Below are 26,952 nucleotides of genomic sequence, written 5' to 3' on the forward strand. Positions count from 1 at the left end.
TCTATTTCTTGAAGTTTTTCAGTGTTTTTTTTTTTTATGATTGACATGTTAATAATATGAAAAAATGAAGATTTAGCTCTTTCATATATTCTGACCCCTCTATTTGCCTCCCTCTTATCCTTTGAATATTGTTATGTAATAATGTTTTATTAGATCATTATTTAGGTTAGATACATTATTTACAACTTATACATTATACACACACACACACACACACACACACACACACACACACACACATATACATAGTATGGATGTAATCCTTTTAGGAAAACATTTAGTTTTCTATTTGTCTACTATGGGTATATTTCTGAACATTCCTCCTGAAGTATAAATTACTTTAATACATTTAAACACATACATTGTCAACTTAATTATTTGGCAGTGTTTTCCCCCAGAACTTTCTCTAACCTCTATTATACTTTTCAAGCCTCCTTTGGTTGCTTGTTTGGTCTCTCACATGGAATCTTCTGGAGATTCTGCTCTCTTCCCTCCTCTGTTTTTAGTATCCAAATCTGCCTTTTCTCTCCCTTTTTTTTTTTTTTTTGGTTTGGTGAAATACATTTTCCTGGAAAGTTCTTAAGAAAGGGTATATGGAGGAATACTTTTTGAGATCTTACATAACAGTGAGTAATACCTTTATTATTGACTAATAATTTAGCTAGTTGTAGAATTTGAGGTTGGAAAGATTTTTTTTCTGTCTGAATTAGAAGGTATTCCTCCATTGCCTTCTGCATTCCCACTTGCTCTCAATAACTAGCTTGTCATTCTGATTTTTTATTCTTCATATTGACCTTTTTTTTTTCCTTTCCTTACTCTCTGTTCATCATCAAGTTCTGTCAGTCTCTTATTTTCTAAATAGTTCTTGATTCTGTGCACTTATTCTTCCCTCTAAATGACTCCTTGGGTTCAATCCCCCGGCACCAAAACAAACTACCTTCTGAAATTACTTGGTTTTTGATTGTGACATTGATGCTCTTCTGCCATTATCAAAAACTTTGCAGTGTCTTTCTATTACTCTTCAGATAAGACTCAATAAAATCTGTTATTACCTGAGTCTGGATTGCCTACCTCATTTGCCTCATTCTTCTTCTCCCCTACCTCTTTTATCAAGTTATTTGCTGCTGCAGCAGGACCTTTGTTATGCTTTTCTCACTTTGTCTTGAGTTGTCTCCTGTTAATCGTATTTGTGGCCCTATCTACACTCCCACCTCATTATTAGATTAATTGTAGTTTTCATGGGAAACCCTCCTGACTTTCCAGCCAAGGTAAGGTTTCCTTTACAGCCGTGTGCTGCATAAAGATGTTTCTTTCAATTGCAGACTACATTTGTGACAGTGGTCCCATAAGTTTATAATGGAGCTGAAAAATTCCTATTGCCTAGTGGCATTCTACTCACTGTTGTGTTACTGTTTCCTACAGTATTCAGTGCAGTTACATGCTATATAGGACTGTAGTATAGGGGGCAATAAGCCCAGGTGTGTAACAGACTAGAGCATTTAGGTTTGTGCTCTGTGATGTATGCACAGTGATGGCGTTTCTTAGGCTATATCCCTGTCCTTAAGAGATGCCTGTCTCGCCTTATCATTCTTTACTATTCATTCAGTACAAGCTTTCTTAGTACTTATTATATGCTAGATATGTGCTAGCTGCTGGTGATATATGAATGAACAATATAGACAAAAACTCTTGCAGTGTATATTCTATTGTTTTAGAAAGTGATAAGTGAAAAATTAAAGCAAGAATGTGTAAGAAATTTTAAACTTTTGACAAGATAGCACAGTTATTGTCAGTTAATATTATTATTTCTAAATTTAATTATGTTTATATTCTAATTGTGTCATAAGGCTGCTTCAAAGGTACCACGGAGTGGCTTAAATAACAGAAATTTATTGTCTCACAAAACTGGAGTCTAAAAGTTCAAAACAAGGTGTCAGCAGGGTTGGTTCCTTTGAGGACCATGATAGAAGGGCCTATCTTAGGCCTCTCTCCTTGGCTTGTTGATGATTGCTTCTCCCTATTTCTGTTCCCATCATCTATTTTCTAGGTATTCCTCTGTGTCCAAATGTCCTTTTAATAAACATAATCAGTCTTATTGGATTAGGGCTCTCATCCTAATGGCCTCATGTTAACTTGATTACTTCTGTAAATACCCTATTTCCAAATGAGGCCTCATCCTAAAGTATTGGGCTTAAGACTTCAACATATGAACTACAGTTTTATAATGTACAGAGGAAATGTTTTTATCTTATTCACCATTTGACAGAACAGTGTCTACAATCAGTATCTTTTCTGTACTCAGCACTTGCAAGTGCTCTACCACTGAGCCACATCCCAGCACAGTATGTTTTTGACCAAGTGAATGAATAGATGAGAATAGGAAGGCACCATGGTTTTTAATCACAATCTATCAAGCCTATAGAAAGTAAAGTAAGAGAATCTAAACATTTTCTACATCTGTCACTATTCTAACTTTTCTTTCTTTTTGAGAAGAAATGGAGAAACTTTGATCTATCTTCCAGGCTAAGATATTAGCCATGCTTCAGTGGTCTCATCTGTTCTACTTATGTGCACTTCTATTCATTTCTTCTACTCATTTTTTTTTTTTTAATATATCTCTGCCATAGTACTGGGGATTGAACCCAGGGTCACTCAACCACTGAGACACATTCCCAGCCCTTTTTAAATTTTGAGACGGGGGTCTCACTAAGTTGCTTTGGGCTTCACTAAATTGCTGAGATTGGCTTTTAACTTGTGATCCTCCTGCTTGAGCCTCCTGAGCCACTGGGATTACAGGAGTGCACCACTGCACCTGGCTTTACTTTGTTACTCTTTTAAAGAATATAAAGGAAGGCAGAAAAGCATAATTGTTGAATGTGTATAATTTCTGTGCCGAGAGTTTTGCTTGTTATTTTAATAATCTTCCCTGAAACTCTATGCAGCACATATTGACCTATTTAAGAAGAAGAACTGGAACTTGGAAACATTAGACAAATTGTCCATATATCTAGTAAAAAGCAGAACTAGAAATAAAACTCATATTTAGTGGATGCTCAAGTCAAAGTCCTCTGCAGCATCGTTATTGTATTTGAATCTTAGTGAGATTCACATCTTAAGAAGGGTAAGCAAAAGCATCTGTGAGTGACTGGTATGTTAGGAATCTTTTTTTCTTTTTCCCTAGGGCCATCTTTAGTTTCAGATTATAGTGTTTAAAAGCAGCTTAATTTTATGAATGGGCTACTGTGGCATTTTAATGATAATTATATCTATTCTCTCTCTCTCTCTCTCTCTTTCTATACACACACACACACACAATTTTTTTTTTTTAGTGGTAGATAGACACAATACCTTTATTTTATTTTATTTTATTTATTTTTTATGTGGTGCTGAGGATTGAGCCCAGTGCCTCACACATGTTGGTAAGAGCTCTACCACTGAGCCACAACTCCAGCCCCTCTAGCAATATTTTAAATAGATTTGTATTCATGAGTTTCTCGTTCAAAAAAGGAAAGAAGCAGTGGTATTAGTTAGTTTGAGTGTCAGTTGCATGTCTCTAGATGGGGTATTTGATGCAAAGATTGAGTCTGTTGAGTCACCTGGGTACTTCAGATATCAGATGCTTTTGCTTACCCTTCTTAAGATGTGAATTACTCCAGTAAGAGGCAGAATCTTAGCCTGATGGAAAGTTACTTCTACCTGCCTCACTACCATGACATGTATTTTAGGGATCTTATGTTTCTTTACCTTTGTAAAATAGTTTTATACTCAGTGATAAAAATATATTCCAATGAGTACTTGAGTTATCTCCAGCAATTTGCTGGGTACTTCAGCTTAATCTTGTTAAGTTGGCAAGGCCTTTAAAACATAGTTTAGTTTGTTTCTTTGTTCCTGTGTTTGGTCATTTATTAACTCAATAAATATTTAATGGGCATCTTCTGTGTGCTAGTTGATATTTTAGATGCTAGGAATATGGAGTGACCAAGACACATAATTGCCTTCACTCGTGGAGCTTCATTCTGGTAGTAAACTGACCAACAGCATAAGAAGCAGATGATAACACAATTTTAGGTGGAAAATGCTATGAGGACAATAAAACAGGGTAATTTGATAGAAATTATGAGGAGCATTAATTAGATAAGGTAGTCAGGAAAAGGCTTTTATTGAGGAGTTGGCATTTGAGAAGTTTTCGTTAAAATAAAATTAAAGAGGTGCTGAAGGAGGAGTATTTCAAGGAGAGAGCATTAGAAGCAGAGGCCTAACGGAGAAACAAAGCCGGCAATGGGCTAAAAGATAATGATATACTTTGGATGGAGAATAAATCACCAGGAGCAGGAATAGTATGAAAACCATTGTAGAAGCTCTTTGGTCAGGAGACTTTTATTGACCACTGATCAGTACATCTCAATCAGTATTTTAGGTTGGGGAGTGTAATATCAAGCAAAGACTACCTCTGCCCACTTGGAGCTTAGTTCTAATGGGTATCATTAGGCAGTGAACAAATGAGTAAAATGTGTAGCTGTGAAGAAAGATAGGGCAGGCACAGAATGGAGGAGCTGCTACTTCAGATTTGGTGGTCAGGGAAGGCCTCTTTAAAAAGATTATATGCTATGGAGGAGACACCTAAATGAAGTGACATTTCTTTGCTAAACTAGGACAGATAATGGCTTCCTCTAGAATGGTAGCTATATAGAAGTAAAATGGGCATTTCAGGCAAAATTTCAAAGATGAACAAATATATTAGCTACTGAGTTTAATGTAGAGAGCAACTAAAAGAGGTACCAGGAATGACTCCTACATTTTGGTCTAAGCAGCAGTGTAAAAATGATAGTGCCATTTACTAAGGTGGAGACCAGGGATGAATCATGGATGGGAAAGGGAATTAGTTTGTTTTGCCTATATAGTTTTGGTTTCTGTTGGATATCCAAGTGGAAAAGAAAATCAAGCATGAAAACTTGATCTTACCTCCTAAAAAGTAAAACCAAAGACCTTTTGTGGTTATAATTAGTATTTAAAGTTGGGAACCTAGGTAAGTTTATCCGGAAGGAGAATGCTGATAGGGAACAGAGCCTAAGGCTCCATCTTGGGCTCACCAGCATTGAGAACAACATTCTCAGTTCTCCGAGCTTCTTTACATTTTGAAAAATTATCAACCATACCAAAGAGCTTTTGTTTATATGGGTTATATCTATTGGTATGTATCATTTAGAGGACTGTTGCTCTGGCCAAGATGGAATAACAGATACCTGATTTACCTGCTTGAAACAACCAAATAAATGGACAAGTCCTATGAAACAGCAGTTTTCAAGACATGTCAGCTATTGGACAACAAAGGACAGGAACCTCTGAGAGATGGGGAAAGTGGGATGCACATAATAACAGAGTTTATATGGGGACTTCCAGAAGACTCTGAATTGAGAAAGAGCTGAGAGACCAGAGAAACCAAAGAAATTTGAGTTTGCAGTATGGAGTACGGGGAAGAGAGAATAGCTCAGAGAGAATCCTCAGGATGTGCAGAAAGGTTCACCTTGATTTCTTTAGTATGCAAAGTATGTTGTCTGACCACAGTGAGATTAAGTTAGGAATCAGTAACAAAGCCCTTGGAAGATTCCAACTATTTGGAAATTAAATAATGCAGTTCCAAGTAACCTGTGGGTCAAGAAGCTTCAAATATATTTAACTTGTTTAACAATAAATAACATTCTACTAAAAATAACTGTTTCCCCCTCCAAAGATTAAAAGTATAGATTTTTACTTTTAGCCCAGATAGAATAACTTTCCTTTATTAAAAAAAAAACAGAAGATCAGATGAAGTATATAAAAGAATGATTTCTTAGATACTAGAAACAGGTAATACAAGACAGTGATTTCTGAGAGAAAGAAAACAAAGTAAGATGATAAATTCTATAGCTGCAATAGCAAATTTCAGGCACATGATGAGGAAACCCCAAAACAACCCAGTAGTATCTGAGTTGAGACAGATCAAAGCTCTTAGAGGCCAAGATATCTAGAATTCATGGGATGGAGTACCAGAAAATAGGGTACTTCAGAGAAAAGACAGAGAAAAGATCTCTAGAAGGATCCTGTTAGGTCTTTGTCTGCCTAGCAATGTGCACATGAATGAAAGGAGATTACTGGAGACTAGGGAAAGACTCTTTTGGAAGGATTATGTAGAGCAGTTTCTGGAATTTAAATAAGGCAAAGAATAGCCTGAATTAACCATCGATTAGAATAGAGAAAGGTCATAAAATATGGGCCCTCTGGCAGAATCCTCAGAAGTGTATGCCTTAGAACAGACTGAATTACCTTAGTCAGATAATATATAATTTAGGCTTTGCAGGCTACATGTGCTCACTGACCACATCTTGTTTCCATAGGGCTATATAAGTAGGTCTTGAGTTGGATTTGGCCCTTGGGCTTTATGTTGATTCCTCCTCTAGGCTAAATGCTGCTCTCATCTTCCCTAATTTTAAAAAAAAAAAATTATTTTGAAGAGATTTCATTTTTTTTTTTTTGAGAGAGAGAGAATTTTAATATTTATTTTTTATTTTTGGGCAGACACAACATCTTTGTTTGTATGTGGTGCTGAGGATCGAACCCCGGGCCGCACGCATTCCAGGCGAGCGCACTACTGCTTGAGCCACATCCCCAGCCCCTCATTTTTAAAATCAGTTTTAGGCTCACAGCAAAATTGAACATAAAGTTCAGAGAGTTCTAATATTTCCCTTGTCCCTCCCTGCACCTGTATAAGTTCAATTGCTATCAATATCCTGTACCTGAATGGTACATTTGTTACCATTGATGAACCAAAACTAACATGAAGTCCATAGTTTACTTTAAAGTTTACTGTTGGTTGTTAATATATCCTATGGGGTTTGATATGTATCCACCATTATGGCATCATACAGAACAGTTTTTCTGCCCCAGAAATCCTCTTTGCTCCACCTGTTGATCTTTCCTTCCTCTCTAACCTTTGGCAAATGCTGAGCTTTTAGTTCCCATAGTTCTGACTTTTCCAGAATGTCATATAATTGGAACTATACAGTATAAAGCCTTTTTGCATTGGCTTCTTTCTTTAAATAATATACATTTGAGATCCTTTTGTTACCAGTGGAGGATTCAGTGGGGGCCAGGTTCTTGGTGTCCTGAACAAAGAATTCCGCAAGAAATACAGAAGTAACAGGCAGAGCATAGAGTTACTCAAAGTGAAAGTATACTCTGTAAAGAAGAGCAGAGTAGCCCAGTGAGGGAGGCTTAAGGCCCCCATGTGTGGGCGAGACTTGTTTTATATGCTGAGCTATGCCTCATTCACCTCCCCATGGACCTGATTGAAGTCCTTGCCCTATTTGTTCCCAATGGTTACTTTATTTTTGCCTAATTAGAATACAGAACTTGTAGTGAGAGTTGCCATGGTAATGGGACTGTATAGTACTTTTGGTAACAGTGTGGTGATAAGCTCTCCCTAGCAGGAGTTGCCATGGTAATGGGACTTCTTGTAAACAGGGACCTGATAACATGTCCTCATATTGTTGTCTGGCCAGCATTTTCCATGTACCCTACCTCTGCTATCTTGACATCCCAAAACTCCTACCTCACTTCCATGTCTTTTCATGGTTTATTATAGCTCTTTTTTGTTGTTCTTGCCATGCTAGGGATGAAACACAGGGTCTCATATGCTAGGCTAGTCCTTTACCACTGAGTCACACCCTGGGCTGGCTCATTTCTTTTTAGCACTGAATAATATTCCATTCTGGATGTATCCATAGTTAAACCATTTACCTACTGAAGAACATCTCGATGGCTTCCAAGTTTTGTCAAGTATGATTAAAGCTGCTTATAAATGGTCGTGTGCATTTTTTTGTGTGAACATATATCTTCAACTCATTTAAATTAACATTGGGGGAACTTGCTTGTGGGATGGGATGGTATCCTTAATTTTATAAAAAAATGCCAAATTGTCTTCCGATGTGGTTGTACCATTTTGCACTCCCACCAGCAGTGAATAAGAGTTCTATTGTTATGCATCCTCACCACATTTGGTAGAGTCAGTGCTTCATATGTTTGCCATTCTTGTAGTTATGTAGTGGTGTATCATTGTTGCTTTAATTTGCAATTCCCTAATTTCATGTGATATTGGGCATCTTGTAATATATTTGTTTACCATCTAAATATCTTCTTTGGTGAAGTGTCTGGATCATTTTCCCTTTTTTGAAATTGGGGTTTTCATTTTCTTATTGTTGTGTTCGAAGAGTTCTCTGTTAATTGCCTTTTTATCAAATTTGTCTTTTGCAAATATTTTCTCCCAGTCTATAGCTTTTCTTCTCATTCTCTTTTGATATTTTGCTCTAATGAAACGTGAAAATAAACCTTGGGATGCTTCAATAGATTATATAGCTTGTGTGGTCCAGAACAAAACTCTTTATAGCTTTAGTGTCATCTTGTAATCTTCTACATAGATGAAGATAAGCATTTGATAAAATTGAACCTCCACTCATGGTCAGAGCTGTCGGTAAGCTAGAATTTCTTCAATTTGACAAAGGGTATGTATGGAAAAAAAAAACAAAAACCCTACAACTAACATATCTAACGGTGAATATTGAATGTTTCCAATTGAGAACAAAGTATAGATGTTGATTCTCACCACTTTTATTCACCGTTGTACTGGTGCTCTCACTCAAAGTGATAAGGTGCCAATTATTATGCCTGGAAGGTTTTTTTTTTTTAAGTTTGTTTTTTAAATTAGGAGATATAAGTTTCCATTAAAAATGGTATGCCATAAAATAAGCGACTAGCTCACAAATCAAATAGGTACCCTACAAACTTTGGTATGTCTCGGAAGGGCTTTATTTGTATTTCTCATTTCATCATAGGTATGTACCTAGGAACCCAGATTTAATAGACTGCTTCATCAAAAATATCCCTTTTCTCTGTGTGTGGAGGACTGTACCTAGTGTCCCAGGCATGCTGAGCACACCCTCTATCGCTGAGCTAAACCCCAGCCCATTAAAGATATTGTTAAGTGAAAATAACTTTTTTTGGTAGTTTAAATGGTGAGTGGTACATGCTAACGCATCAGAAATTTTATTCACCATTGCTATTGTAATATAAACGTAATAATGCATGCATGTCCTACATAGGTATTGTCATAATAATACAATGACATGCGTTATTACATTACCTCATCTCCCCTGTGAAAGAGTCTCAGGGATCCTTCACTGCACTGTACCTTGAAATCTGTTTTAGCACGTAGGAGGAAGAGGAGCCTGCTCAGAAAGCTGCAGAGAGAAAGGAGGAAAGCTTGGAAACATAGTATCAGAAAATCCAGGAAAAGAGTGTTTTAAGAAGAAATCATGACTTATTCCACATGTTGCTATGAAAAGTTCTATAAGAGGCCATACATGGAACCATTGATTTTCATAGCTTGGAGGCAACAAACCCTGACAAGAGTAGCTTCCTCTAGGAAGGTTTCACTGAGAGGAGCTGTTTGATTGAGAGGAGGCATCAGAAGCACTTAGAATTCATTGAGATCAAATTGGAAATGAATCAGTGAGAATATGAAAGTGGACAGTTCTTAGGCAAGGTTTCTCTGTCAGAGTGAGGCCGTAGCTGAAAATGGCTGTTGGGTCAGGGGAGGGCTTTTAATTAATTTCTTGAGTTTGTTGTTTAAATTGGGAGATACTTAACTCAGCAACTCAGACTTTTTGAGGGTAGCCCATAGCAATAAATATATTTTATATCGTAACAGTGTACACACACATTGAAACAAAAGTTTCTCAAAATGCTTTTACCTTTTCCATTTTTAATGCACTCTGAGACTTTCTATTCTGCTCTTTATTGTTTCATTAAGGGAAAAATCAAATAGCAGTCTGAACTTACTAAATTGTTTTCATAGCCCACACACTCAATTTCAAATGTAGCTTGTGTTTGAGAGGACTTCATGATGGAATCCACAGTGTAAGTTTGGAGTCAGCCTTTAGATATAGCAAGGACAGTCATTTCATGGTAATAATAAGGAATAAGAGAGATCATGTGTGAATAGACTGGATGTAATGGTGATTGGAAGGAGACAGAATTCTGTTAGAATGAATCCATAGTTTTCAGAGTAGTGTGAGACCAACTAAGAGTGGGCCATAGAGGAGCAGCATTAGAGGTTTGAATAAAGAGGAGACTATGAAACAGTAGTTCTGGAGAATTTAATGAGTTCGGGTTGACTGAATATGAACTTAGCAGATCCTACAACTAGCTGAGCCACTTAAAACTTTCAAGAGGTAAATTCAGGACAGATAACCAGCAGAATTGAGGTTTTATGCTGTAGAGTACTCCTGGCCAAATGGCAGATCTCCAAAGATGAGGTGAAGAGATGAGTGGGAACAATTTTATTAGTCATAATCTGTTGGCATCATTCATTTTCTAAGCAGCATTATTAGACTTCTTGGGCCAAAGCCAGAGCAGTGGCTGCCATTTGGTATTGTTTTCCAGCCTAGCTATGGGATAATTAGATTTCAATAAGAAAAGGAAAATTTTTTAAATATGAGATTATTTCAAAATATAAAGTCATTAAGCCTCCTTAACTGTTAATGCAAGTATTTAGCAAGTTTCTCTAGTAAATCTTAAGCCCACAATTCTTTATTTTCTAGTGGCCTAGAAATAGTATAAAATCTAGGAAAATGGCCTGGACATGAGCTAAATATAAATAAACTGCATTGATCCCATAGTGATGTGTTACCCTGGCCTAATACAACCTAACGATATTGGCCCATTAATTCTGGAGAACTTAAGAAGGATATGATAATTATCCTCAAATGCATGGAATTAAATAGAAACCACCTAGCTTGGAGGTATCCATCTATGTAGAGATTCTACATAGAAGAATGTTTCTGAAGAGCTGAACTTTTCCAATCATCTTTATGGCCAGCTTATAATTTCTTTTGCTGAACTTTTAACTATCTTTTTAGTTAAATTTACCAGTTTCTAACCCCACTCATTAGTTTCATTGGGAATTTTAATGCACATAAACATAAATATGTTGGAATTTGTAGTAGTCTCTCCTAAATGTCTTCGCTATGCCTACTAGTATCCACATATAGGAGTCCAATTTCTTTTCTTCTTAGTTGTGCATCATATTTTAGTGTTCTTTTTTCATATTAAAGGATAATTTTCTGGGCTGGGGTTGTGGCTCAGAGGTAAAGCGTTCGCCTAGCATGCGTGAGGCACTAGGTTCGATTCTCAGCACCATATAAAGTAAAATAAAGACATTGTGTCCACCTGTAACTAAAAAATAAGTATTTAAAAAAAGGATAATTTTCAAAACTAAATGAAATCATCCCTATGGATACATAATTAATATTTTTTTTAAAGAGAGTGAGAGAGTGAGAGAGGAGAGAGAGAGAGAGAGAGAGAGAATTTTTAATATTTATTTTTTTAGTTCTCGGCGGACACAACATCTTTGTTGGTATGTGGTGCTGAGGATCGAACCTGGGTCGCACGCATGCCAGGCGAGCACGCTACCGCTTGAGCCACATCCCCAGCCCCATAATTAATATTTTTATTAGAGATTTGAAAACCTCATTAGAGAGGTTACCAAAAAAGATGTTAATAAGATATTCAAAGGAGAATCCAAAGAAAGTCATGTTTATAGGTTAGTAATATTAAAATGAATGTACAAATGGAGGCAAAACTGATTTCTTCTATTGTGGTATAGGGAATTTAATGAAATCTCCACCAGAGGGGATTTTGTATATCTATAGCCAATTATTATTATTATTATTTTGCTATCACTTATCTACAACTAGCAGACCACAATTCAAAGGCACCAAATGACTGGAATCCTGTAAGGGTAGCTCTAGACAAGGCAGTTTTCAACTGAAATGCAATTTTTTTCCCTACATGCAGTAGATTCTCTACACCTTAGTATTGTGCTATGAGCGGGGAAAAAAAGCCCCTCTCTGAAGTTTGGGATTTGGGAAGAAATCTAGAGTAGCAAACTAGGAATAGCATGGTTCCATATTTGTGTTTGAGGCTGGGAGAATATAAGGAAACTTCCATGACCCCCTTGCCCTTTGTGCTTTTGTGCTTAGCAGACAGCTTTCACCTTCGGTGCAAGGATGATGTTCACGAGTAAATGGGTTCACCTACTTTACCTAGAAGGTCTTTTGAATTTCAGGTAAAACGCATCAGAATGAATTTCGGCTTCTGGTGGATCAGGCAAAAAAAGGATACAAGAAAACTGATGGAATGCCAAAAAACAAAGTAATGAAAAAAGATGAATCTACAGAAAAGCTGTCATCCATGCATATGGGTAAGAGATATTAAAAAAAGAATTATGATTAATTTCATTATTTATTTTTATTATAAAAAGAAAACCAAAGGAATTTACTTTGGGGTTATTAGGCATTTGAAATGGGAAAAAGTATTTTTTAGATAAATTCATATAGCAGTTATTGAATATAAACTATGTTTATTATTATTCTGAGAAAAACAGTTGGAAGAATGTCCTGAAGAAACAATTGCTAAGCCTTGGCTTCCTTTCAGTTAGTGGGAAAATCACAAGTTCCTTAATTGTTTAAGCTTGAGGAAATTTTCTAGGTTTAGGATTTATTGCTGAGAGTGAAGCTATCCTACAGAGAGAATAAATCATTTTTGTTATAGAACACTGGCATTTACCTTGGATGTGATGGTCTGCTAAACAGTCTAAAGCTAATGCACTTGGTATGGCAATGCATATAACGCATTAATTTTGATCTGTTTTAGAATTTGAGATTAATGTTATATTTCTGTTGCCAGGGCTTTGGGCCAGCAAACAAAACAGAATCATAATGGGAAAAGGTGCACAAGAAAATTCTTTATTTTTTCTTTATTGTGGAAAAATACACATAACACAATATGTATCTTTTTATCCATTTACAAGGATTTAGTTCATTGGCATTAAATACCTTCATAGTACTGTGTAAATGTTACCACTAACTATACCCAGAACCTTTCTGTAGCTGCCAATCCAAACTGTAATCACTATTTTGTACTTTTTTTTCTTTTTTTTTTTTTGGTACTAGGAATTGAACCAATGTGTGCTTTTACTGCTGAACTACATTTCCAGTGGTTTTTACTTTTCATTATGGGGCAGGATCTTGCTAAGTTGTTGATGTTCTACCTGAGTTGCCAAGGCTGGCCTTGAACTTGCAAACCTCCTGCCTCAGGCTCCCAAGTTGCTGAAATTATAGGCGTGTGTCACTATACCTGGCCTATACTCATTATTTAATAACTCTTCCTCTCCCTCACATCCCTAATTGTCTTTATTCCACTCTTTGTATGGATTTGGCTATTCTGGGTACCTCATGTAAATGAAATTGTATAGTATTTGTCCTTCTGTGTGATTTATTTCTCTAAGAATTTTTTTCAGTTTCCATTAATGTAGCACATGTTAAAATTTTATGCCATTTTCCCCCTTTTTTTGTGTGCTGAGAATGAAACCCAGAGCTTCTTGCCTGTGAGGCAAGTGCTCCACAAGAGAGCTACAGCCCAAGCCCTCTCATTCCTTTTTATGGTTGAATAATATTCTGTAGTATGTATATGACACATCTTATTTATCCATTTATCCCTTAATAGGCTATTTTAGCCTTTTGGTTATAGTGAACAATGTTGTTATGAACATAGATTTTCAAATATCGGCTCAAGTCCCTGCTTCTAATTCTTTAGGATATTTACCTAGGAGAGGAATTACTGGTTCATATAGTAGTATCATGTTTAACCTTTCAAGAACCACCAAACTCTTTTCCACAATAGCTGTATCATTTTATATTGCCTACCAGCAATGTATGAGATTTCTCCACATCTGTATCAGAACTTATTATCCCCCCCCTTTTTTGAATCCATCTTAGTAGGTGTGAAAAGGTATGTCATTATGATTTTATTGTTGTTATTGGTGGTTTTTCATTTGTATTTGCTTTTGGTTTTGGAATTCTAGATTGAACCAAGGGTTCTTCTTCTGAATTATATCCTTACTCCTTCTTATTTTTTATTTTGAGACATGGCCTTGCTAACTTGCCAAGGCTGGCATTGAACTTATAATCCTCCTGCCTCAGCCTCTGAGTACCTGGGATTATAGGAAAGCACCACTGTGCCTGACTGCCATTGTGGGTTTTGATTTGCAATTTGTCTTTCTTCTTTGGAGCATATTCAAGTTCTTTGCCTATTTTAAAATTGGGTTGTTGATTTTATGGGGATCTCTATGTATTCTGTTAATCCCCTATCATATATATGATTGGTAAATATTTCCTAATGTTCTTTTGTTGTCTTTTTGCTTTCTTGATAGCGTTTTCACCACAAAAATGCTTCATTTTTATGAAGATCAATTTGTTTTTGAATTGCCTGTTTTTGATGTTATATCTATGAAGTCATAGCCAAATCCTGTGTCATATAGATTTTTCCTTTATATTTTCTTCCAACAATTTTGTAGCTTTAGCTCTTATGTTTAGGTCTTTGATCCATTTTGAGTTAATTTTTATATATTGTATTATTGTATAAGGTAAGGGTTCAACTTGATTCTTTTTTTTTTTTTTTTTAATGGCCCTGGGGATTGAACCGAGGCCTTGTGCATGCATGGCAAGCACTGTCCAATCTGAGCTATATCTCGAGCCCTCAACTTGATTCCTTTGTGTGTAGATATGTTTACCTAGGAGATATGTTTTATTCTCAGCCCTATTCATTGAAGATTCTTCTTCATTGATTGCTCTTGGTTAATCCTGTCCAAAATCAACTGATCTTGTGAAGGTTTATTTTGTATATTCCCTATTTTATTCCATGGATCTTTATATCTGTCCTTATGCTTGTTTTACTGTTTTAATTACCATAGCTTCTATACTCAGTTTCAAAGTTGGAAGTGTGAGTCCTTCAACTTTATTCTTCTTTTTCAATTTTGGGGTCCTTTGAGGTTCCTTGAGTTTTAGGATAAGTTTTAAAAAAAACAAAAAACACTGATTGCCTCTATAAAACATTGGTATTTTGATATTGGATTACATTGAATTTGTAGGTAGCCTTGGGTAGTACTGATATCTTAACAATATTAGATCTTCCAGTTCACAAACACAGGATGTTTTTTTCATTTAATTATCTCTTTAATTTCTTTTAGCAATTTTATAGCTTTCAGTATACAAGTCTTTTACCTTCCTGGCTGATTTACTCCTAAGTATTTTATTCTTTTGGGTATTTACACATTCCTTGTTGTCTCCATTACTCACGCTTCCTTTGGTAGGTTGCTGCCTCAGCATGTAGCTCATGGCCTTTGAACAACTTGAATTTGTTCATGCAGTTGTTAAAGGATAGTTTTATAAATTATCATTGCTTAAGAAATTCTGGCTTGATATTTCCCACCAGAAGAAAAATATTTTTTTTACTAATCAAATCTTTATTGAATATAGTTGATTACTTGTGCTTGGGGGGTTATATAGAATGTGTGTATATACACAAAAGTATTTCTGTCTCTGGGTGACTGTTGCTGTTAGGTTGTTATTCATAATGGGGATGTCTGAGAGAGGAAGACACAGATTGGTTGAAGAGGTGGTTTTTGTATGGCAACATATAACCAGTGTAACTATTGCTCTTTAGAGTAAACTTTCAAGGGCCCATGTAAGTGAATAAGGTTCATGTTCTCTCAAGGGAAAACCTAATCTTTTTTATTGCATGTCTTTGGGGAGGTCTGATGTCCTAACCTCATAGTTGGGGCTCTCCTTGAAGTCCTGTGTTCTTAGATCTAAGGGCAGACAGGATCTAAGGTCAGCTCATATTGCTGAGTGCTGTTTGTCCCTAACAGAGAATTTATTTGTTATTTATTTGTTTAAGAGAGAAAGAAGTAAGAGACTAAAACTTTTAAAAATAAAAGGTTGTTTCAAGATGAATTCCTTTTCCCTGGCTTGCCAGCTTGATTGCATTCTCTGAGCCAGTTGAGTGATATAATTGCCTGGGTGCATCAAGTTTCCAGGGTGATGGGTTCCCCTTATAATGTGTTTACAAGAGGAGATCCTAGAGATTCTGGATGGTCATCTTATTAGCTCAGTTTTTTCTTTTGATAAACATTAGAGGATACAGCTTTGTTTTGGTAATGATGGCTTACTGATAGACAGTATTAGGAGCTAATACCCCTATGATGCATGCTCTTCTTCCAATGTGAGAGAATCATTTGTGAAAAAATCTTTTTGTCCTCCTTTTTGAAGAATTTGGTTTATTCTTTTCCCATGCAATATCTCTGGCTAAAAAGCCTGGCCTGTTCTTTTTAATGTGCTTTGTCACATGAGAAAAAGAATCATAGATAATGTCTTGCACTCTTATTTGCAGACATTTGGCTATACTTGTGTGTCTCATTCTTGTGTACACTTTGAGTCTTCCCTTTTCCTATATCTGTAATGAGAAACTCCGAGAACTAAGACTATGATAAAGGTTGTATAGAAATGTGACTTGTATTATGAAATGGATATATTCATTATGTCTGATTAGTTTTCCTTTCCCATAATGAATTCATTCTATTTAGTAGGTTTAGGGTCCATGTAAATTCATTATTATGTAATAGTGTATTAGGGTATTAGCTCCTAATGTTACCTGTCTGATACACATATATATATATCATTGGTTCTATTTCTCTATATGTAATCATATACATATGATTTTAAATAATAAGCATATAAATAATATGATCCTATATATGTGATTATAAAGGGGGATTTGTCAGATTGGTTTATATGACCAGAAGCTGGATATTCCCACAATGGCTATCTGCAGACTGAGAGCTGGAGGTACCAGTAATTGCTCAGCCCAAGAAGCTGGAGCCTTAGAACAAGAGGAGACTCCAGTGATGCAACCCCAGTTCAGAACTAAAGGCCTGGTAACTTCCAGGACAGTTGCTAGTCAGATTCTGTTTTGTAAGAGTGAAGCAGAGCAAAAGTTTGATGTCTTCAGGAGATACAGCTACAGCAGTTGAGGTACCCTGCTCAAGAAAGAACTGAGCTTACATCTGTTTTGTCTTCTTCATTCATTCTCCTTTTCATTCTATCCAGTCTCCCAACCTATGGGACTGTGCTGCCCACATTTAGGGTGGGTCTCCTGGTTAGTTTGTTGTCCCACATACTGGTCATTCTTAGAAACATCCTCATGACACACCCAGAAACCTCTTAATCTTAGGCATCTCTTTATCTACTCAAGTTGACAATTCAGATTAACTCTCATAGCCAGTGACAAATATTGTAGTTCTCTTTATTCGTTGAATCTTTAGTCATTTTTTGCTAGAGTGACAGTATTCTCCATCTATAAAATGCTTAGGAATTTAGTGATATGTAAATAGGGGATTTATTAGAATTATAAACTTGGGCTCAGGTTATAGCTCAGTGATAGAGCGCTTACCTATCATATGTGAAGCACTGGGTTTGATTCTTAGCATCACATAAAAATAAATAAAAAAGGTATTTTGTTTGTCTACAACTAAAAAATAATAAAAAAGAATTTTGAATTTGTTCCATTTCTGATTTTAAAGGAAACTTTATTTTTAAATTAATTAATTGTGGAAAAACAAAGCACCATTGTGGTATTATTGATTCTTTGGCTCTCACTGGAGTTTTGGGATCAATGTAATATATACTTAGATTTTACTCAATACAAATAACAATATTGTGTGTTACAGAAATAATAGGCATACAAAGGTTGTAAATTTTAAGATACTCTTTAATTTTTATTTCATCCTTTTTACATTTCTTTTTTTTCCTTTTAGGACAGGAAGATGATAAAATGAAATTTTCAGATACAACCTCAGTAAGAAATCACTTTCCTCCATCAAATCTATGCTCCCCAGAAAAGATGAAGCCTGACAGACAAGATGATTCTTCTAGTTGTACCGATATTCAGGAATCAGCTCTTTATTCATCGGAATCAGGTTCATGCAATAGGTAAGGAGCAAGTAGTAGTTGATAAAGAATCTTTAAGTTTCTATTTCCCATGTACGTGTTGCTAGAAGTAATTAGAAGATAGTTTTGTGGTATGATGTGGTTTTTGAGGTTTCTTCCATTTCCTGTTTTTTACTTCCATGTTGTCTTCATAGTGATAGCAAGCTGGAATAAAAGGATACTACAGTGACCATTGGGTGATTTTATTTTCCACTCTGTAGGCTTTATGTAGGACTTCCTAGAGTTGGACAAGAAGCATGATAAGCAGAAAGTTGAGACAATGAGTAAAGGAGATGATCAGGAAGATGGTAAATAGTAAAGTAAAAGAAAAGAAAAATTCAGCCAAATATATTGGGGGAATCTCTAAAAATTAGAGCTTCAATGGCAAGCCCTTTTGAGAAAATATTTTAAAAATTGTGTGTTGTAAAAAGATGACATAGGGTTAATTCATTTTATACACAGGTACATACACATTTTATATGCTGGTGTCTTACTTTATAAGTGGAACATCCTAAATTTGAAATCTGAAATGCTCCAAAACCTGAAACTTGTTGAGCATCATGGCACATTTGAAACATTTTAGATTTGGGGTCAAGGATGCTCACCTGTAAAAACTATGCAAATATTAAAATATCAGGAAAGCTTTGAAATCTGAAACACTTTGAATAAGGGATGATCAACCTATACATCATAAATTTTACTCATGTTTCTACCTCATATTTGTAACTGTTGTTTTTAATGGGTGCAGTATTATATTGTGTTTCTGTACTGTAATTGATTAGTTTCTTCCATTTCTGTAAAGCTGTACATTTTCCCCAGTGTTGTTCTTATGTACCTGATGCTATGGTAAAGCTCTTTTGTTTCTTACTGAATTACTTACATTCTTACCTTTGTCATAATTTTGACCGAAGTAGGTGTGGTCATTGCCTTCTGAATTATATCAATTTAAAATGTTATAAGCAGCATGTGAATATGAATGTCTCTTGGAAATTATTTAATCTTTGATATTCACTTAAAATTACTAACATGCACTTGGGTGACAGATTTCATCAGTCTGAATCATGAGATTAAAAAAAAAAAGTCTTACTTGAAGACCCTCTGCTTTCTTACTGTTTCTGGGGAACATCTTCATATTATTCAGAATCAAGTGTTAGGAAAGGAAAGTATTCCCACCCCATCCCAAAGGTTTTCAAGGCCAAAAACTACATTTTTTTAGTTATTTGAGGGTTAGCCTGAATTGTTATATACTAGAATTGGGCATTCCTGCAAGTTCAGTGTGTAGTATTTGTTTTTAAAAATAAATCTCTTGTGAATACAAAATAAAAATAAGGAAAAAATCAGAGGCAGGGTGTAAACAGCTGGTTTTTAATCTTAGTTACTGGTTGCTTGAATGTTTTAGAAAGCCAGAGTGAATCAGGACGTAGGCGTGGTAATGAAATAAACTAAAGGGAAAATACGGCCATCAAATATCTGTTTATCTGGTGATGAGATAAACAAATATATAGCAAATAAGATGAGTTTGGAGTCTTGGCTTCAGAAAGACTTAATGACCACACTAAACTGTGAGAAGATGATTTAAAAGAAAGATGCCATGCCATTGCTTTTAGTTACACTATGGCTCAGGAACTAGAAGAGCCAGTAGTAGATAGTCTTTTGACTTAGTTTCAAAGGTAAAGGAAATATGACTGAAGGGAATGTGGAATAAACCTTCTTGGGTCAGTGTATTAGTCAGCTTTCTGTTACTGTACCAAATATTTGAGATAACCAACTTATAAAGAGAAAGGTATATTTGACTCAGGTTTTAGGGATTCCAGTACATGATTAGTAGGTCCCACCGCTTTGGGCCTTTGGTAAGGCAGTACATCGCTGCGGGAGTGCATGGTGGGGGAGAACTACTCACTTATGACCAGAAAGTAAGAAGAGGAAGGGAGAGCAAACTGGGGCCCCACAGTCCCCTTTGACGGCACACCCTCTGTGACTTATGGTCTTATTACTAGGCTCTACCTCCTAAAGCTTCCACAACCTCATGATGGTACCACCCTGGGGACCAAGCCTCTATTACATAGACCTTTAGGGCACATTCAAGATCCAAACTATAGAGCCGGGATTGTGGCTTGCCTACCACCCTGGGTTTGATCCTCAGCACCTCATAAAAAATTAAATGAATAAAATAAAGTCATCTACAACTAAAAAATAGCAACAAAAAAATGATCCATACTATAGCAGAAATTTCCTAAAATGGGTTTAGTCCAAACCAGATTGTTGTAACTCATCTCTCATGAAAAGAGGTAAAAAGTACCCTTATGTTTATCAGTCACATACCATTCCTACCACCACTTCATTACAGAATTGTTTTTTCTCATTGTTTACCTTTCTGCTGATCAGGATGCTGAGTAATATTATAGAAAGTTTCTCTGTTTACCCTCTGTAAGGGTCAAATTGAGTTATTGTATGAGACATTTTGAGATGACAATTTTGTTAGCAACTCAAAATGAGCATTGTGATACTAGTAGATTATTCTTTGCTCTGTCTTAAGCAGGGTCTAATATTGTACTCACTCAATAAGTACGCATTATATATCCAGCACTGTTCTAGATGTTGTAAGTTAGCAGTGATCAGACCATTATTATTTTTTTAAATTTAAGCTTACATTCTATTTCACATATGTAGATGTCTGTATATGCACATATACACATTCCCTTGGCCCAGTGAAAATAACTACAAAGGGCAAATTTGTAACAACTTTTATTGAGATATAGTTCACGTACTACACAACTTGCCTATTTAAATGTACAATTTGATGGTTTTTAGTTTATTCACAAAGATGTACAGCGCATTTCACCACAATTTTTATCACATAAAGAAACTCGTACCCATCAGCAGTCATTACCTATTGTCCCCCTGAAACTTCCTGCCCTAAGCTATAAGCAACTACTGACCTATTTTCTGTCTATAGGTTTGCCTATTCTCTATTTTTATGTAAATGGGATTATACAATATATAGATTTTTGAAACTGTCTTCCTTCATTTAGATAAATGTTTTCAATTGTCATCCATGTTATATTGTGTTTCAGTACTACATTCCATTTTATTGTTGAATATTCCATTGTATGAATATGTTTTCTTTATTTGTTTATTAGTTCCTAGACATTTGGGTTGTTTCCAAGTTCGTTTTAACAAGGAAAAGTATCAAGTTTGTTTGCACAGTTGGAATCTTAGCTTCAGCGATATTATTCAACATTTATAACTAGGCTTGTCTTGAAGAAGTGGGCAATCTTTATTATTCCTCTCTCATGTAAGAAAAGGAAATGTTATACCCATTGTAAATATTAAATATGCTTATCTTTTAATTTTTTATTCAGATTTTTTATACTCCTTTTTCATTTGCTGTCATTTTGTCTTGAAGTTTAAAAGGTAGTGCCTTCCTTGTATTAAACCTAGGCACTTAGGCTAAAGGGAAGGGGGAGAAAAGTGAGACCTAATTAAGTACTGGTTTTGGTTTGATCCCAGAGCAGACCATGTGGCAACAGATTCAAGGTAGTTTGTCAGGGAGTTATGTGTGCAGTGGGAAGCAGCACTGGGGGCAGCAGAAAAAGTGAAAAGCTTGTGTTTAAGAGCTTCAAGTCAGGAATGACTTTGGATTCAGTCTTTTTGAAGTGTACCTCCACATATCTTTGAAAAGCATACTAAATGTATTTCACTTTGTCAGATGAGTGTGAGTTTTTTGGGGGCCGGGGCAAAATGTTATGGTTCAGATGTAGTATCTTCTAAAAGCTCATGTGCAAGAAGGTTTGGAAGAGAAATGATTGGGCCATAGCCTTACCCTAACCTGATGGGATTAACTGATGAGTGACTGGAGGCAGGGCGTGTGGCAGGAGGAAGTGGTTCACTGGGGGTGTGCCTATGGAGTCTGTATATTTTACATAAGGAGAGTGGAGTCTCTCCTCTTCCTGATCCTCATGTGAGCTGCTTCCCTCTGCCATACTCTTCCACCATGATGTTCCGCCTTACCTGGAGTACCTGGGGAATGGAGCTGGCTTTATGTTGACTAAGGAAAAAAACTCCAAAACCATGAGCCCTTCCTTAAATAAACTTTTCCTCCTCTACAGTTGTTCTGATTGGGTCTTTTAGTCACAGAAGCGAAAAAGCTGACTAAAACAAGCATATAAACATGTCTCAGGCCTATTGGGAAGATGAAATGAGATATTAGTTGTGAGTCTTTGCTGAATATGATTATTGTTATACTTTCATGAAGATGAATCAATTATATTTTCTTTAGTAATACTGGAAAATGTAGGACTTTGTGGCCAAACATTACAGAAATGTCTCCACTTTCCTCATCATGTTGATTTTCAGACATACATTTCATTTTCTGTTTTACAGAAGGACCTAGGAAAGAAAGATACAAGTACATGAAGATGTGTTACATTTTGTTAATTAGTGAGTCAGATACAAAGAGTTGCCTGTATGTTACATGTTAGACCGAGGGCAGAAGGAACAGCTAAGTCTCGTAATAGATGGAAGAAATTTCAGAGCAATAACGGTGGTCATAAGTGATTCATGTATGGCAAAGGACTATTGTTAAGATTTGAAATGTCAGTTTATTAGATACTTCTTGCTGTCTTTGAGCAGAAACTGCTTATCTTCTGGCTACATGAATCATGATTGGGGAATTATGTTCACTCTGGAAGATGTGAAATATCTTGGGAATTGCAGTGAAATATTTTTGAGAATGGTATACCTCTGGTATTTTGTGGTGCAGAGAGGATGAGTTTGTGTGTAACACCTCAGATATTGTAGATGCTGATCAAAATATGAAAGGTATGATTACAATATGAACTCTCGATCCTCCCGTTTCAGGCTTCTGAACTACTGGGATTTCAGGCATGCTCCATTATGCCCTGTTTCAATTTTTTTCTTTTTATGATAGTTTTGTTGTTTTTATAAGGAAAGCCATACATTTCCAAAAATATTTTTAATACATGTTGTTTGTGTTTATTGGGATAAACAAAAGTTTTGAATTCAAAGAAGAAAATTTCATAGTTTTATCAGACAGAAATAGCAGTGTTAAACTTCAGTAAATATATCCTTCCAAAAATAGATATGTGGGTAGATAAATAGATGAACAGTTTTTAAACATATGTCATTTTTAAATACTTTTCTTTGAAGAGACAAATCATGCCATTTTAGGTTTAATGTGAGTAGAAGTATATTGTGAGCTGTTTTTAATTCATATACACTTGCTGTCATATAGAATATAGATCTTATTCTTACATTGTTGAATAAAGAGGTCAGTTTTCTTTGTGCTAGAGCAATATTTGAACTCATAATTTGGCAGACTCATAACTAAGAATAATCTTATTTTAAGGTTTAATTGGTATGTCCAATCCAAATTCTTAATTCTTCTGTGTTTTATTTGCCACCCTGGAAATGGAGCCTATGGCCTAACTCACACCAGGCAAGCCACAGTCCAAGCCCTAACTCTTTTTATTTATTTATTTGTTTGTTTAATTTTTTTTTGTAGTTATAGATGGACAGAATGCCTTTATTTATTTGTGTATTTTTATGTGTCTTTTGGCATTGTCTTTTGGTGCTAAGGATTGAACCCAGTGCCTCACACGTTAGGTAAGTGCTCGCCACTGAACTACAGCCCCATTCCCTCAGCCCAAACTCTTAAGTACTTCTTTTAGAATTTGAATATTAATATTACATTGATCTTTTCTCTTGTTTTTCTTCTTTTTTATCTTTTTTTTTTTCTTACACTGTTCAAGCCCATGTAACGGCTTGTCTCACAGAAAAGAGACCACCAGAATAGGTTAGACTTTCTTACTATAGCAAGCTCAAATTGTGACATTGATCTTCTCTTACACATCTTGAAAACATATGATAAAAGCTAATAAGAATTTTATATTTTTGAATAGCTTCTTGCTAGATTATTTTGGGAAGTTCAGGAGACTTATCCAAATTTCTGTAAATTATCTTATTGTTCTTATTAATCAACAAGAGTATGCTTTTGTTCACGAGGTTTTGGCATGCATTGGACACTGCATTTTTATTGAGGGCTAAATTAAAAGAGAAGATTCTGTTGATTATGGCCCTAGAAATAATGCTTTGTCTTCATGCAGGAATGAATTGTAGTCATGCTTTTTCTTGGAAGAATCATTAGGTTATTATTTTAAAAAAAATTCTGCAGTTTAGGTCTAGGCTAAAGAAATAGAAACAAACAGTGTCTTTTGGCATAGCTAGAGAAATGTGAATAGGTCTCTAGATCAGATTAAGTTTTTGTAGCAATGTTCAATTTCCTGAATTTGATAATTGTATCATTATCATATAAGTGAATAGACCTGTTCTTAAGAAATGCACAGCGATGAATTAAAGGGGAACAGTGACTACCATTTATTTGCAAGAGTTGAGGAAACAACATGTGTTATGTGTGTGTATGATTATGTGTACACAGAACAAGAGATAAATGGTAACGGTCAAAATCTGGGTGAGGGATATAAGGGTTGTTTTTTGGTAGGTATGAAATTATGCAGAGTTTAAGAATTTTGCTTGTTGAATTCTAAGAAAGAGAAATTGCTGGGTTTCTATATCTGGAATTTTTTCTGTAAGGAAATATTTCATTGACCAAAGCCAGGGGGCCTACACGGATGATGACCCACCTAACATGGATGTTTCTGCCTTGGTGTGTTAGAGAATTAATGGACAACTTCAATTGCACTATTCCTGAGAACAGCTCATTTAATCATTTTGTGACCAAATATGTAGCCCCTAACCTACCTAGGTGGGCTTTCCTGCAGATGCTAAGTGTTGATAGAAGACCCTTAGTGAAGATATAAGTGATACATTTTAATTCTTCACAGTTCTGGCAAAGGCAGTTACCTCTTCTCTGATGTTACACTAGGAGTGGGATCGTTGTGTAGGGAAGACACAGGCACAGGCACAGAATGCCAGGCACTTTGACCGAGAGGCTAATGAATTATTGGCTCTTTGCTTGCTATATTTTGCCAAAACTTTTCTCTCTTTTTACTTATTTCTGAAAGAGCTACCCAGAAACTTAAGAGCTAGAGAAAAACTGAAAACAAAAATGTTTTATTCTTTGGCCAATGTAAGAAATTAAATTCTTTCCTAAGTTCTGAGTAAATATGAAAATAATGGAGGTAATTTTAAGGGAAAAAGCTTCCATTTTGACTTTTGCCTCAGGAGTGTTGAAATGCTGACACTATCAGCCTATGGATGAGAGAAGCTGAGTATTGCTAAATGAAGGGAAGGGGAAATACCAACTCAGTTATCAGAGCACCTTCTCATAGCAGAGGAGTGCAGTTGGCTTTGAAGCTTGGTTCCAGGCAGGCCTTTCAGACAAGTCATGGTAAGGACTGGGTAAACTTTATAGTTTGAGTTTGGTAAATACAGCAAATGAGGATTTTGAGTTGGTTGGTTCAAAAAGTCTTGGATGTTGTCCTTTGATGCTTTATATTGAAAAGTTGATAGATCTTTTAGGAAGTTTCTGGATGCAACAATAAACTTAATCCATAACTTTTAGCTTCCTGGGTAAGAGTCTCCTAGAATAGTGAAGTTATATTGATGGAAACAGTGGAATGCTGAAGTCTTACTAACATAGGCAGTGAGCTGTTTGGGTTCTACAGGTACTTCTTGAGTCCTGGGAGTGTTGCATGTGCTATATTATTTAGTTCTGTAGAGATGTGGAAATGAAAGATGAAAGGAGTCAAATAACTTGTTTGAGGTTCTACAAGTCAAAAGTAGCAAGTCTACATTGTCCTCCTTTCATAATGCCACTGTGGACAAGCAACTTGGTTTTTTCAAGAGTAGAAATATCCAGTTATTGAAAAGGTTGCGTTTCCTCAGAAGCAGATGTGGAGATGAGGATTTAAGTGGATGTGGTTTATTTGGAGGGTGAAGGGGACACTGTAAGGGAGTGGGAAAGTGAGACAGGAAAGGGAAGAAGTGCTAAGTGTACCTGTTACCAAACTAGAGATCACCATTAGCAACTGAAGTCTAATCCTCATGGGGAATCTCTGAGCTGGTCTGAAATATTCCCTCAGTTATCCCACCAAAGGGCAAGGGAACTTCTGCTAGCCATTCCTTGGTGGCTATTCCCTGGTGCTCCCAGCGCCCATGCGGAACAGAGCAGGCTTGTACAATGATTAATCACCCCTGGGCAAAGACACTGATAGTCCTCAAGCCTGATACACGGGGTGGGGGGGATATAGTGCAGAGAGTTAGGCAGGCTGCCAGTGGGATCTGCCCCAGGCATTGATTCCAACAGAAGACAGGGCAGTATTTTGGATGTGTGTATTCCTTATGAATACAAACGTGGCTCTATGGGTCTTAGCCTGGGTCTCTAGCCCATGAGAATGTAGGAATATGTGTGGCTTTCCAGAGCCCGCTGTAGCTCTTGCCAAGCACACTTGCCCTTTGCTGAAAGGAAAGAAAGGGATAAAGATGTCTGGGGCTGCTGAAGATGTGATAGATAAGAAATGTCAGAGGACAAAGTGACAGGAGAACTAAAAAGCTCTGAGCCAAATGGGTCTACAGACTGAAGAGTGCATTTGTTGATGCGAAACAATTTACTTTTTTATCTTATATGATAATAAACCAAAGTATAAAATAATCCATCACCACACTGAAATTTGCCAACATACTAAATAAAAATGTCTTGGCTTTGGGTAAAAAAGTGCAAATACAGAAAGAACTAGGAGTTCTTTAATTGCCTGGAAATATTTCCTTATTATCCCGCTTTGTTTCTTGAAATGTACTTACTTATAGTGTTTGATTTTATGTGTGACCTTAAATATTTTTCTAATGTATATTTTCTGAAATTTCTTCTCAACTTGTCATTTCGGAAGTCTTTTCTCTAATTCTACACATCTTTAGTTTAGGGTATTGCTTTTCTTATTGTTATGTATTCCTGTCAGTGGATGGCACATGTTGAGAGCCAGGTTTCTCCCTGTTATCATGGGAAGTTACACATAAACCTAAAACTATCCACATGATACTAGATTTGAACTGGAGA

The 26,952-nt window shown here is 36.0% G+C and overlaps 1 protein-coding gene and 1 non-coding gene across 2 annotated transcripts in view; one reads left to right on the forward strand and one right to left on the reverse strand.

The window, feature by feature from the left end:
* Positions 1–26,952, forward strand: part of Rad18 (RAD18 E3 ubiquitin protein ligase) — a 103,629-nt gene that overhangs the window by 54,367 nt on the left and 22,310 nt on the right. The window contains exons 10-11 of the mRNA XM_005333841.5: positions 12,161–12,295; positions 17,747–17,921. Of these exons, the coding sequence (XP_005333898.1) occupies positions 12,161–12,295; positions 17,747–17,921 (310 nt within the window). The remainder of the gene's footprint in view (positions 1–12,160; positions 12,296–17,746; positions 17,922–26,952) is intronic.
* Positions 23,680–23,784, reverse strand: LOC120891924 (small nucleolar RNA SNORA28). The gene has a single exon (XR_005736515.1). It is a non-coding gene; the product is annotated as a small nucleolar RNA SNORA28 (small nucleolar RNA).

The sequence above is a fragment of the Ictidomys tridecemlineatus genome, chromosome 16, assembly GCF_052094955.1.
Source record: "Ictidomys tridecemlineatus isolate mIctTri1 chromosome 16, mIctTri1.hap1, whole genome shotgun sequence".
In the NCBI taxonomy this organism is placed as follows: Eukaryota; Metazoa; Chordata; class Mammalia; order Rodentia; family Sciuridae; genus Ictidomys; species Ictidomys tridecemlineatus.